The sequence below is a fragment of the Haliotis rubra genome, unplaced genomic scaffold (assembly GCF_003918875.1).
Source record: "Haliotis rubra isolate DU_JTF1 unplaced genomic scaffold, ASM391887v1 Scf117, whole genome shotgun sequence".
In the NCBI taxonomy this organism is placed as follows: domain Eukaryota; kingdom Metazoa; phylum Mollusca; class Gastropoda; order Lepetellida; family Haliotidae; genus Haliotis; species Haliotis rubra.
In genome coordinates this window covers 1,650,677-1,666,242 of record NW_025765081.1, presented here as the reverse complement: position 1 = coordinate 1,666,242, position 15,566 = coordinate 1,650,677, and the positions used below count along the sequence as shown (strand labels likewise).

At 38.4% G+C, this 15,566-nt stretch overlaps 1 protein-coding gene across 1 annotated transcript; it reads left to right on the top strand.

Annotated features, from left to right (window-relative positions):
• Positions 1–2,832: 2,832 nt before the first annotated feature.
• Positions 2,833–15,180, top strand: LOC124257697 (polypeptide N-acetylgalactosaminyltransferase 4-like). Its single transcript, XM_046691830.1, has 3 exons — positions 2,833–3,145; positions 12,117–12,812; positions 13,387–15,180. The coding sequence occupies exons 1-3, from the start codon at positions 2,964–2,966 to the stop codon at positions 14,318–14,320; spliced, it is 1,812 nt and encodes a 603-aa protein (XP_046547786.1). The 5' UTR covers positions 2,833–2,963; the 3' UTR covers positions 14,321–15,180.
• The last annotated feature ends 386 nt before the right edge of the window (positions 15,181–15,566 follow it).

The window sequence follows — 15,566 nt, the reverse complement described above, 5'->3', positions numbered from 1 at the left end:
GAGCGTGAAATGACACAAATATAAACAATATTGACACTTATCAAAACATATCTCCTACCAAAGGTATGTATGATCTTCAAATGATATAGCTGAATTATACAAACATAATTTTGGTAAAATTACCTTCAATTTGTAAACTTGATAAAGTTGCAAAAATGTTAAGACTAAACCGTTTCCGTGGACTTTCTTCAACGTCATATCTGTGCATGTAAAAGTCAATGTACAGGAGGTTGAACCTGTTGTGTACTTTAGCATGTGGATGTTGACTTGAAACATGTCCCCATGATCTTGACATTGTTGACATTGACTAACATGTCAACTTGGAATACACTATGACTATTAGGACCAATAGACACGAATTGATATGAAGGAAATGTTGCATGCGTTATGATGACATGACTGATTCATCATTCTTTGATGAGCAAAGAAAGACATCTGGAATAATAGAATTATACATTTAAGATCTTTCTCTTATGTTGTGTGATTTTAATGATAGTTCAGCAGTATCTTCGACATATTTGGTGTCGTTGACTATGTAAAGCATGGAGCTGTTACTGTTGAACAGACATTATATAATAGTTTGCTGATCTAAATACCAAGTACCAACTTTTGTTTCCTTGTAATGTTTTTATCATGCATACAGTGCCAACCAAAGCTTGGTCTTTTCAACTGCCCTTCTTCGTCAGACAGTTAATGAAACACCTGGGGCTTCTGAAAATGATAATGCCCTGAAAAATAGTGTTACCCTTAAATGAGTTTTATTCGTGCTACTTGAATAACACTTTGATTAGCACAATGAAGAAGTATGAAACACACGTAGACAAAACAACGAAACAGCATTCTGAAATTGTCTGGATTTTGATGACCTGGTTCCGGCGGCATTGTTTCCTTTGGGTGGCAATGTACGATTTGCCATTATGTGTGTTAAACGCGTTTCTCATCAATAGACGACCTCAGCTTTCACCCATTTTCACAGACTGCTTGCAGTTAACTTGTCATTGTTTTACTTCAGCACTCGTCTTCTTGCAACCATATGTTACATCACAATACATGTCCATGAAGGAATAAGAATAGAGTGTTGAAGCGCACGCTGTGACGACCTTGTAACAATGCTATCAGCATCGGGGCGATCGCTGTTTGAGGTTAGCTTGAGACTGAATACACAGCAAATACACAACAAGTTAGGTGTTTCCCATCGTTTATCGGTGGATAATATCCGAATGAGATAAGAAACACCTGTTGTCCGATATCAGCTTACCAAACGGAGGGAATTTGCTGTCAGCGTTTTACTGTGATATCGATGTTCACGGATGTTATCTTACCTGTACGTCCACCACACATCTACTACATAGAACAAAGAAGTCAAATGAAAGACACGTGCACTACCCAAAACAACGAAACTACATACAGCACACACGTGTACTACAGAACACAACGAAGTTACAAAACAACAAACGTGTACTACAGAACACAACGAAGCTACATAAAACACACGTGTACCACACAGGACAACGAAGCTACATAAAACACACGTGTACAACACAACACACCAAAGCGACATAAAGCACACGTATACCACACAAGACAACGAAGCTACATAAAACACACGTATACCACACAAGACAACGAAGCTACATACAACACACGTGTACCACACAAGACAACGAAGCCCCCTAAAACACACGTGTACTACAGAACACAACGAAGCTACATGAAACACACGTGTACGACACAACACAAGGAAGCTACATAAAACACACGTGTACTACAGAACACAACGAAGCTACATGAAACACACACGTACGACACAACACAAGGAAGCTACATAAAACACACGTGTACCACAGGACACAACGAAGCTACATAAAACACGCGTGTACCACACAAGACAACGAAGCTACATAAAACACACGTGTACTACACAAGACAACGATGCTACATAAAACACACGTGTACGACACAAGACAACGAAGCTACATAAAACACACGTGTACTACAGAACACAATGAAGCTACATAAAACACGTGTACTACACAACACAAGGAAGCTACATAAAACACACGTGTACTACAGAACACAATGAAGCTACATAAAACACACGTGTACCACACAAGACAACGAAGCTACATAAAACACACGTGTACTACACAACACAACGATGCTACATAAAACACACGTGTACGACACAAGACAACGAAGCTACATAAAACACACGTGTACTACAGAACACAACGAAGCTACATAAAACACACACGTACGACACAACACAACGAAGCTACATAAAACACACGTGTACTACAGAAAACAACGAAGCTATATGAAACACGCGTTTACTACAGAACACAACGAAGCTACATAAAACACACGTGTATTAAAGAACACAACGAAGCTACATGAAACACGCATGAAAAACAAATGTTTAACATTTCTACACGGAGCTCTATGAAATACACACAGCACAATCACTGACTGACTGAGTTTAGTTTTACGCCGCTTTTTTTAGCAATATTCCAGCAATATCACGGCGGGGGACACCAGAAATGGGCTTAACACATTGTACCCATGTGGGGAATCGAACCCGGGTCTTCGGCGTGACGAGCCAACGCTTTAACCACTAGGCTACCCCACCGCCCCACAATCAACTTTGCAATTGATACATTGATCAAGTGAAATAAATCAGTCCATTTCATTGTGTTGAGTGTTGATGCTTCATGTCCTGGTAAAGACATGCAATACCGGTCACGTTATTTTCTGCCCGATTAGAGATATGTGGCATTTGCATGTGTGTCCGAGAGTTGATATTGACGAAAGTAAGCAATCCACATCCGGCTACAACACATGTTGCACACTCCAGTTTCGATTGAAAGCTAGTCCATTGCGTGTAGGGTTATGATCCATCAGATAGACATCAACGAGCCAACAATATAGTTAGAACACCTATGTACAGTCTGTAAACCCACATCATGAGGAAACGTGTAAATATGTTACTGTGGGCAGTCCTCGCAGTTCTTTGGTTTCTTTTCACTACAGTATTGCTCTTTGGAATACTTGCTAACATGGCCACCCATGACACACAGGAAGAGGAGAAAGAAGAGACACGCATCAAGAAGAACCTTCTTCAGACGAGGAATTACACCACTAAAAGGTATGTGACATACAAGGGACATCTTAGACTCGCATGAAAAAATCAAGAATTGCCATAGAAACACAAGAGCCAAAGACAAGCAGCTATTCAACAAATAACTTGTTAGCATACTTACTGAAATTTTAAATGTGTCTATTTTCTTCCAATTCACCCAAATGTCTAACATACAGTAATACAATATAACTTCCTTTAAGTATCAACTGTCCCCTGGACTACTGCATCCCTCACCAACAAATGGTATGATAAAACTATCTGAGGGAGCCGTTTTTCAATATCACATTGACGCTTCAAATATATTTACATGTATTCAAATTAATATAGAAGTGTGTCTGGGAACAACTTTCTCCGGACGGCCCTATTCCAGGAGATCATCATAGTTGTTCCTAGGGTTCACTGTCTGGATGTACATGCATCAGGATACCAGGTTATATTCATGTGCTAGGTTATACTTGTAAACATTTGACCCGTGAAGATCCGGGTTATAATTGATCTTCATTAACCCATGCCTGTTGTAAGGGACGACTAACGGGGTCGGGTGGTCAGGCCCTGACTTGGTTGACACATGTCATCGAATCCCAATTGCGTAGATCGATGCTCATGTTGTTGATCACTGAATTTTCTGGTCCAGACTCGATTATTTACAGGCCGCCGCCATATAGCTTGAATATTGCTAAGAGCGGCGTAGAACTAAACCCATCCACTCACTCACTGTAAACATATACTTTGCAAATACTATTTACGTGACAACAAAAACGGATTGCCCAGACAAGGTTTATAAGCCTCTCCCTTGTCAAGGGAATGCAGTGTATGTAAACGTTCTTTCTGTGTCTACATATTGATATGTAGGCTGGTTGGTTGCAATCAGAGCCCAGATTGTTTATAGGTCAGAATAATGTGAGCATGGGTTAATTAAATTGATTACATGCAGTGACTCAGACTTCAGAGCTATTTATAATGACCTTTTATTAGTATGAAAAAGGTTAATATCAGAGCCGAACTATGCACACAAACGTTACATGTGTTGTGAAATTATACGTGCAAGGCGACCCATAATTTACTAAACTCCAAGAGCCAAATATTATTTTGAACATTTGCGTCAACATTGCATCTTTGATTAAATTTACATTTAGTTTTTAATAAAGATCAAATGCGTATTTTTAGGTGTATTTAAGAGTGAAAAAAATGATTTTAGGCAGAGTTTTGACTAGGTAAAAGGGCATATTCATGACGTAACGACACACAAACCACCATCTGTTTCATAATATGCCAGACCTTCACATGTGCTGAACACGCGAATATGTAATGATATTTAGCAGTACAAAGTTGGATATTCGTTAACACCTTTCATGGCATCAGTAGGCTGTCGTGATACTCCATGTATTCGAAAGGTGCATCATATTATCTTGTAAAGATGCATAACCTAAGATTATTATATTCCAGTTACATTTGTCATTACTATTATCAATATTTCGAAACATGATATGAAATGAAGATATTGATATAATTCCAACCGAGCAAAAAAGTATTTCTCAGATTTGTATCATTTGTTAAAATATGACTGTAATTTCTCACACAACAAGTATTTCATTAACAAGTATATTTGCATACAAAATATATATCCATATTCGTTAATGATTCGATCTCTATTACCTGACAAATACAAGGCCCGATCTATATGTATAGTTACCCGGATATCCATACATTTCTGTTTCCCACACGTGTTGCCCGGATGTTTAAACAGATGGTGAACCAATAGAAAGTAATCAAACCACGGAACACCGTCCTCGCTGTTGTCAGGATAGGTATTACTCATTATTTGAGCGCCACGTACTACCGGATTTGGATACTGCCAGATATATTGTCACAGTGGAGCAGTGGTGATAGCACCGGAATGTATTATCTCGATTTCATTCAATATAAAAATAAGGCGATAAAGCTTTATTACTCACAAATAGGTCCTGTACCACCCAGTGAATAATGCTTAAGAGAGAGAGAGAGAGTTTTATTCAGTAAAGGGACCACAGGCCCATTACACATCAGGTGAACAGAATATACAATCATAAGAGCACCTTACATCATGAGAGCTGCACAATTATACATTTGTTGGTACGAAGACTGAAAGAAATTTATTTCGGTACTTTGATGGCAAAAAAATAGATATTTTGCAAGACAATTTATAATATAAGTATTCTTTGATGTAAACAACTGAGCTAATTTCACTTCAGATGGATATATGTGATAATATTTAGGGAGGATATCATTTCTTAATTTCCCATAAAAAGGCCATTCTATATTAGGTATGATACAAAGCGGGCACAGGCGATCCTCCCTTTTAAGACCTAAATGTCTACCGTACTCTATCATCAAATTGTGGTTTGAGCAACGAAATCTACTTAAGAAGATTCGAAACTGTTTTACACTAACACTATCGATATAGAACTCAAAAGCTACACCTTCTTTGAGCCTGCGATAAAAATCCAATTTTGAAACAAGTATAATACGAGATGACCACAACTGGTTATCTATATTAATACATCGTTGTTTAAATAATGATATAAAAGTAGAGAAAAAAAATATTTCCAACACTTAGACTGGCCCACACATTGCCAAAACCATAACTGTACAAAAGAGATTTCACCTTAAAGCCCAACAATCTATATCTTTTTCAGCACGACCATACTGATACTCATATACCTTATTTAAGATTACATTCTCAACTTGAGACAGGAGGCGAACCCAATATTTAACATTCTTAATGTACTCATTTACCTTTAATGAATAACGACCAATCTCAGCACTATTTGGCGTGTATCTTGAAAGACCCAAAACCTGTTTACAGAACCTATCGTGTACATTCAATACAGATGGCGACGGGTGGAAACCCCAGACTTCACTTCCGTATAGTAACAATGGCAAAACCTTGACATCAAATATATGGAGCATAACATTAATTGGTAGATTATAAAAATTCTTAACCGATGATTTGAGAATATTCAACACCTGCCATGCTTGGTCAGCCAAAGTTTTCTGTGTAACATACCATGATCCAGAGGAAGAGAAGTGAACACCCAAGTATTTATATGATGCAACAAATTTCAAACAACTGTCCATTCAAATGGAACTTTTCGTAATGTCTTAGTCGACTAGCCTTCCTGAATACAATAACTTTAAATTTACTTTAATCAATATTTATTTTCAATTTCCACTTGTTACAATACGAAACTAGCTTGTCTAGCCTCTTTTGCAGACCTATAACTGTAAAGTCAAAAAGCGCAATATCATCAGCAAACAATAGGATGAACAGCTCAACTAAGTCTAGATTGATACCCCTCTGACCATCAGCAGATAGACAATCAACAATGTCGTTGACAAAGAAGGAAAAGAGAAAGGGAGACAACTGTCATCCCTGACGAACTCCTGATAAACAATCAAAAAACGGTGTGTAACCATCTCTCATCGACACACAAGCTTTAACATTTTGGTACATATTTTTCAATAGCCTGTAGGTATTACCTTTCACATTGCCAAGCCACAGTTTGTAAAGGAGACCAAACCTATCAACTGAGTCAAAAGTGGCCTTCAAGTCAATAAATGCACAATAGAGGCAACCTTTGTGAAGTGAAAGATATTTATCGATTATAGCATTAAGAATGAACATATTATCATGTGTTTGGAAACCATACCTGAACCCAGCTTGCTCGTCAATGAAGAATTATTCCCTTTCAGCCCAAGAGTTTAACCTGTTGTTGATAATTTCACAAAATATTTTACCAGTTACTTCAAGCAGCGTAATAGGTCTATAATTACCAGGGCAATCAGTTGTACCTTTCTTATACAAAGGAATTATAACTCCATACGTCCACTGAGATGGATAAATACCTGTAGACAAAATGCTATTAAAAAGTGATTTCAATAAATCAATACAATGATGAGGTGCATTTTTTAAAAATTCAATTGGAATGCCACTGAGTCCTGGTGCTTTACCATTATGCATTTCTTGAATAGCATTAACTATTTCTTGGTAGGATATTTCTTTATCCAAATAGTCATTGTCCACAGATGAATCAATAAGTTTATCACTGATTGAATCAACAAAATGTTTGACAAAAATATAGAAGTGTTCTTCATCGGCTGAACAATAGGAAGACTGAAAAACATTCTTGAAATGATTCATCCAGTCAAATGGTGTAATATTATTGTTTACAAATGATGATTTCGATTTCACAGTTCTCCAGAATAATTTACTGTCTTTAGTAGAGAGTGCGTTACTAAGTTTATGTGTGTAATCTGAAAATGATGAAGACAGTTTCGCAACACATAAGTGTTTATAGTGTGACACACACTTGACATAACGTTGTCTATCAGATTTACAGTTACTTGCTTGAAATGAACCCAGAAGGCGCCGAGCGGCATCACGTGCACTCTTGCATTCACCGTCATACCATCTGTCTCCCTTTGGAACATTATTTGTCGACAATGCACTAGATTTACAGAAACTGGCACATGGTTGCATAACCGTATTAAAAAGTGACGATGCCTCTTGAACATCACCGTTATCAATAAAGGAATGAAACTGGTTTATAACATCGGGTGGTAATACATCCCAGTTGTGCAGGTATTCTAGTAAACAGTTATTGTTCCATCGACATCTAGTTTTAGATGAAATATTGTAGAAACGTTCATTGTTATTCAGTGTCAATGAAAACGAAAATGTTATTGGCAGATGAGTCGACTCAACTTCATCGGACACTTTAAAATCCTCAAAAAGTTCAAAGGCATAGTCCGAACAAAGCACATAGTCAACAACACTTTGTCCATTATTGGCAAAACATGTTATGTTACCTTTACCTTTATCATGAAGTAGACGGCCGTTACATATTCTCAGGTCCACTGTTTTGCAGAAGTTCAATAGGGCATAGCCACGTTTGTTGATCACAGTATCACGTGATGCACGTGGTTCGATGGCGTCGTCGGTTATATAATCTATGTCATCATCAATCGGAGATACCTCGGGTCATCATTAACAATATAATCTTTGTAACATCCATTCCCAGTGCGTGCATTCAAATCACCTTGAATTATAATTCTACAGTCAGGTTCATTTGATCTGAATTTGTTTACATCATCTCCCAAAAGAGTAAATATAGGTTCATCAGCATGTGCACTGGAACTTGCAGGAGAATAGTGAACAACACCTATAAATATGGAAAAGTGATAAACTGGTACACGCACACGTAACCATAGTATGTTGTTACTTTCCGTCGAGATTAATGACACAAATTCTGAGACAGCGTCGGCGATTAATATAGTTATTCCACCCAAATTTCTAAAGGCGTTGGCATGTTTTTGTCTACACTTCCCAAACACTGTATGTCCTTGAAACAATAACTCCTCACTTTCATCTGACCACGTCTCCACGAGAGATATAAAGCTGAATTTTTTCAGAAAGTTGATGATATGTTCCCGGCAAATTTCTTCTTTAGACCTTCTACATTCCACAGAACAGCAGTCCAGGACTTGGTTACTGCACGTGGGCCTTGGCCACGCCCCTATTTGTTAGAGTCAATATCAGGAGATCGAAGAGGGAATGTTTTGAACAGAACTAATTCATCTTCAGTATCGTTTAGTCGATAAAGTTTGTTTTCAATTTAGATTTAATCACCTTTAAGAGTAGAGAATTTACCTTTGTTCCTGGCCTCGGTCATGAACCCTTTGAGTTTTTGCCTGGTAGACCGTACTTTTTCCGTGAAATCCTGTGAAATGGAGATACCGTGTCTTTTAAGAAGTTTGGCTGACTGTAAAATCCTTGTCCTGTGTCGGAAGTTGAGGCAGGTAACTAGCACCGGTCTGGCACCACGTGACTTCGAAGGAAGGCGAACGACACGGTCAAATTCTCTTATGTCTGTGATACTCATTTTGTTCTCTATAACATCGAGAACTTTATTTCTAACGTCTTCGTTTGATTCTCCAGATGTCTCTTTGATGTTGTACAGTATCATGTTGTTCTCTCTTGAGTTATTGTCTAGATGGTCAATTTATTTGTTAAACGTTTCACAGTTGTTTTTAGTTCCTCGTTTTCTTCTGTGAGTGTTACCACATCCTGTTCTAATTTTGTTATTTGACCGAAAGGTTTCTCAAATGTTTTCTGTGTCTCTCGTCTCACATCCCTAATTTCTTTTAACGTTTCGGAATCACAAACCTCTCCCTCAATAGTTGTTTGTCTTCGTGGTCCTCGGTTTGACTCAATATCGTTGGAAAGGACGAGTAGCAACGACAAGAGCAGGACAATGTGAAGATAGAGTCTAGGTCCCGCGGGCACGTGCAGCCCGTGATCTCGGATGGCGGCTCGTCTCGCTCTCACCGACATTAAGGCCATAAATACGCTTAAAAAGCATCAAATTCTGGCTCGAAATGTTTCGTTATCACATCCCATCGTAATTGCATACACTTGTACACGTATTTGGAGTGAAATTACAAGTCCAAACTTACGTTTAGGGCACTTTTCAAGCACTTACACGGAGCACTGCAAATACAAGGCCGACCCGTATAACCACTAGGTGGCGCCTGCTTAATGCTTAATATAAACATTTCAATGAGACATTATTTGATGAGAGAGATTTACGAACTAATGTTATTACAGTAAATATCAACTGAAATATTAGTTGATCATAGTTCAACGCAAATCAGGACAAACATATTGAAATTTGCAGGCGAAATAATTATTACGATCATTTAAAACACATATCGCGGGATATAAAGGTTTGTTGTGGCATGGAACATAACAGTCAGGTGTGACAGAAAAAACTCGGTATGACAGACAGTTGTAACAAATCACAGTGTATGACGGTCATGTGTGACGTACAATCACATGCATGACGTAACAGTCAGGTGTGACATAAATAAGAAAATATAACTGTTTTTGACACGAAACAAGATATAACACTTAGGTGTGACACAAAATACATGAAATAAGACTGAGGTATGACACATATGACAGGATAGAACAGTTAGATGTCACATATGTAAGAATAAATCAGTGAGTGAGTGAGTGAGTGAGTGAGTTAATATTTAACGTCACATCGGCAGTGTCTCAGCCATATCGTGACGAGAACGTATTTGACATTTAAATGGAATATATGTATATGATAAAAACCTGTCTACGAAGGACAGTAAAACAACTAGAATATCACAATTACAACTAAAACTAGTGTGGAAAGTTAAAACTAATATTTGGACAATACAATATAAAAACTGGCTATAGATCGCCAACAACTGAAGGTAGATCACAAAATTAGGGAGCATGGGGACTTACATTACTTTTGCTACCTGTATGGACCCTAGCTGGATTTATATGATCCCTTCAGCCGCTGGCGATTGAAGTCAAATTGACCCAAAATTAAAATGAAAAGACATTTAAAACAGCTGGTACACTTACATTTCCTTACGTATCCTCGCAGGAGGACAATAGTTTTACGCAACTTCAACCCCCTTTGAGGGTACAGCAACTAACAATCTCAGTTACTAATCTAAACTACCCATAATAAAATATGTATCAATTTACAAATCAGTTAACAAGTCTAATTCTTTTAAAAATGCAATAATTAAATGAGAACTTATATTAGTAAAAAGATCCTTCATGGTTCGTGATTTGAAATAGTTATCCCTGTAAGAATAAATTAAGTCATCTACCATGCGGGTTGAGGAGCGGTTTGGTAGCCTAATGGTTAAAGCGTTCGCTCGTTACGCCGAAGACCCGGGTTTCATTTCCCACTTGGGTACAATGTGTGAAGCCCATTTCTTGTGTCCCCCGCCGTGATATTGCTGGAATATTGCTAAAAGCGGCTTAAAACTCACTCACTTACACACCATGCGGGGTGCGCCGTACAACACTATGTGAGTTGTAGCATTGATTATAGATGTTCAAGAATATATAAATGCAACATATTCCTCAAGTACTTGAAAATAACACACCATGGCATTTTCATGAAAGCAAGTCGATAGTTTGAACTACAACAACACGGCTGATCGACCTTGGAAACAGCCTGTACCTGTGTCGATTGATGACGTTTAGCAAAAGAATAGATGTAAATGTCCTTGAGCACGAGCACGATTTCACCAATGGACATAAACACGTTCTGGAATGATTTCCAGAAAAATAAACAGCACATGGCTGTATAGAATGTATATAGCACATGCCTCAGGGTTGACTTTGACTGTTGATATTGAGAATTGTTTAAAAATCGTTTATATACAATGTACAACTGTATTATACAAATAGGTTCACAGTGTGAAGCATTCAAACAGCAAAGACGTGATATACAATGTACAACTGTATCATACAAATAGGTTCACAGTGTGAAGCATTCAAACAACCAAGACGTGATATACAATGTACAACTGTATTATACAAATAGGTTCACAGTGTGAAGCATTCAAACAGCAAGAACGGGATAAACAATGTACAACTGTATCATACAAATAGGTTCACAGTGTGAAGCATTCAAACAGCAAGAACGGAATATACAATGTACAACTGTATCATACAAATAGGTTCACAGTGTGAAGCATTCAAACAACAAAGACATGACATACAATGTACAACTGTATCATACAAATAGATGTACGAATTAATACAAAATACACATCATGAGTTACAAAATAGAGTGACAGTACAAATTCAATGACAGTACAATTAACACTGGCTAGATAAACACGCTGAAAAATGTTGTCCTCAATAGCACATGGACTAATTGTAACGTGAGATGATATAGGCATGTGCTTTCCCCGTGTTGGCATTAAATATCTTCTAGAATGTTTTATATATTCTAAACAAGTCTCAATATATATAGTAACCGGCTTACCATTGCATCTACTGCTTCTTAACAAAACATTTACACACATCCTGAACTCAAGCATTGTTCAACACTAGTTTGCCATTGTACAGTTCACACTAATTCTTTTATCATTTCAGGTTGATCGACACGCTGTTGGAAGAGAAATCAGCAAAAGATTATACGTTTACTAGATATTCACTTGATGTTCAAAAGTCGGGTAGGCTTCATGCACACTTAACTAAAATGTTGAAAACACACAAGCGACCAAAGGATAGTTTTTATAGTTTTAATGTCACAAAAAGTGAAGAGCTCTCGGTCACGCGAGATGTGATTGACGAGAGACCAGATGAGTGCAAGAAAAGGATGTTCAACTACTCGGCACTACCAACTCTGTCGGTTGTCACTCCGCTCTACAACGAGGCTCTCACGACATTATTACGTCATGTGTACGCAATTTTAAATCGGACACCTCCGCAACTTCTCAAAGACATTATATTAGTGGATGACAATAGCACCTTGTCCTATCTTGGGGCGGACTTTCAGGAATATTTAAGAATTCTGGATTCAAAAATTCGAATAATTCGAAATACAGAACGTAAAGGGTTGATATTGTCGAGATTGGAAGGAGAGGAAATGACGGAAGGGGACGTGGTTGTATTCATGGACGCTCACATGGAGGTATGTGAGGGATGGGCGGAACCTCTTCTAGAGAGGATTCAGAGTCAATCTGCAATTGTAGTGCAAGCTGACATTGCTGCAATTGACGGCGATACATTCAACCTGTACACAGGTTTCAAGGTCAAATTCAGAGGAGGATTTGGATGGGATACGAGGTGAGATTTACGTTCCTTACATGAAACATCATGTCATCTTATAGCACGTTGTAGAACATATAAATGGTGAGGTGAAATGGTTTTAACGCCGTGCTTGAGAATATTTGGCTCATATGACGACGTGCATGCGTGTGTATGTGTATGTGCGGCTATTTGTACTAGCCCAGACTTATAGTGCTAGCCCACTGACATACCACGCCGCAGTGAAGCATGAATACCCCACTCAGACACATTATACTGACTCTGAGACGACCAGTCCTTGTTGTACCCATTAATGCCGAGCGTAAGGCAGGGACCAACAAGTACCATATTTTAACGTCTTTTGGTATGACGCGGTCGGGGATCGAACCCGCGACCTTCCGCGATCCGGGCGGACGCTCTAACCACTACACCACGGAGGTGGTCTACATATAAAAGGTCGTTAAACAAGGAGTTATTAATTACACATGCATGCTCGCATAAATATTTCCCCATTAACTAGCTAATTAGAAGCAAATACGACCCAACCTTGATCTTTGTTGTAAAATTTATTCCTTGGAAATTATTCATGTCCATCGTGTTTGCTCCGATATAGGTACAGCTGGTTACCGCTGCCGACTTACCACAGCCAGTTCCGAAACAGTGAATGGGATCCAATTCCTGTTCCCGTCCTTCAAGGTTCCTGCATCGCAATCAGCAAGTCGTATTTCCATACTGTCGGACGCTTCGATGACGGCCTTGAGATCTGGGGAGGGGAACATTTTGAATTGTCTTTCAATGTATGGATGACTGGAGGTAGAATCGAAACTATCCCCTGTTCAAAGGTGGGTCACATCTTTAAAAGCAATAAGTACAGCTTTGGTCAAGCAAAAGACAAGAATTATATCGTTGCAAAGAACAACCTGCGTGTGGCTGAAGTTTGGATGGACGGATATAAATCCATTGTCCGTGCTGCTGTCAAAGCCTGGCAGAACCCGGTACCTGTCTTCACTGACGCTGATTGGATTTCAATAAGAAAAAGAAAGGAAATGAGATTGAGACGTAAAAGTGAATCATTCAGCTGGTACTTGAAGAACGTCATACCTGAATATAAGATTCCATCAAAAGACGATTCCTTTTTCGGAGAAATTCAAAACGCGGAGACCAAGAACTGTTTTTTCGTTTATGATGACGAATACATAGGAATGACATCCAAATGTGAAACATTTGTTATCATTCCAGAAAATACATTTGCCTTCGATAATTTCGGAAGGTTAAAATATGGAAACAGGTGTGTTGGATACGATAGAATAACGTATTTACTTTGGGTAACTGAGTGTCCGTGTAAAGATGGACGAAAGGATGGGATAAGGTGGTCCTTCACCAGAGATCAGCTTGTGATGACGGAGAAGTCGGAAACGTTGTGCGCAACGCAGGCCAACTCGGGCTTCAGTATTCATCAGGGAAAGGAAATAGTTCAATTGCAGACGTGTGATAAAACACGCAAAGTCCAAAAGTGGTCGTTCCAGTTTCATTTTGTGTATAAGTGAGCCAGACCATGAACTGTCGTATAGGTATTGGTCGTCTGGTATTGGTAGTCTGGCATGGGCTTTGCTCGTGCTGAACCACGGCAGTGCGGAGCATGAGATCGTGTACAATGTAGGGGAAACGGTGACGAGGTTCTTGTTCATCCAGTTTAGCGTGGGAAAAGGGAGTGATTGACTGTGCCTTCAGGAATACAATTGTTAAGTACCCACATCAAGTGTTGCTCCTGTTTCGCTGATTGAGTGGATCAATAGATCTGAATTGAAGAGGTATATTTACACGGTGTTACGAGGCGTTGTTCAAATTCAAATGTATTACATATGTATGCATATATACATGTACATGCATGAATGCGTTTGCGTGCTTGTGCGCGTATGTGGTGCACATGTGTGTGTAGCGTAGTGCATAGTGTCGTGTAAAGTGTTGTGTATAGTGTCGTGTAAAGCATCGGGTGTATTGTTGTGTATGGTGTCGTGTATAGTTTCGTGTATAATGTCGTGTTCAGTGTTGTGTGTCGTGTCGAGTATACCGTCGGGTGTATTGTAGTGTGTAGTGACGTGTCTTGCGTCGTGTATAGTTAGGAGATAAACCTACTGTGAAATTAGAGGTTGTATAACGAAATTATAATAACTCTGAATTGGATTTAAAACCGAACAGCTTGTGTAATTGTGATGTAGGGCTACTACCGTTTCATTTTAAACAGTATATATTTCTCGTAAATATATTCTTTTGTTTGAATTAATAACAATACTGTCTATATTTATGTGGACGGACGGCCTTTCTTCGATGTTAATGCATCCTTATCGGATCAGGATCAGTGGCCATATCGTCAAAGAAATGTGATAATAAATTTTATATGAAAGTATGTAACAGTCGATTGCTTGATTGATTTTGACATAGAATCAATGTAATTTTTCAATGTGTTTTCTTGCTATTTGTTTCCGGGAAACAGACGATGTTTTGGTCTTTTTCGACAAAATATTTCTTTCTTTCCTTGTGAAGTAATAATGTATGTATTATCACCTATCGTTTGGAAAAAATGAAACGCTTGATCTTGTAGACATTTGGAGAGAGCTTAACAATGATTTAAGAAGCATAAATGGTGTAAAAACAACCTAAACAACAAGCAAGACTGAATTTCTTCTTAAAGGAGAATATTAGACAATTCCAATACTTTTTCTGGGTGAAAGACAAAGTCATCAGAAACATGTACTCCGATTTTTTATTCAAACATATGGTTGCTTATGATTT

Excerpts from the sequence above, each read along its gene's own strand:
- LOC124257697 (XM_046691830.1), top strand. The coding sequence starts at position 2,964 with ATGAGGAAACGTGTAAATATGTTACTGTGGGCAGTCCTCGCAGTTCTT. Across the intron at positions 3,146-12,116 it reads AGGAATTACACCACTAAAAG|GTTGATCGACACGCTGTTGG; the intron begins GTATGTGACATA and ends TTATCATTTCAG. Across the intron at positions 12,813-13,386 it reads GGATTTGGATGGGATACGAG|GTACAGCTGGTTACCGCTGC; the intron begins GTGAGATTTACG and ends GCTCCGATATAG.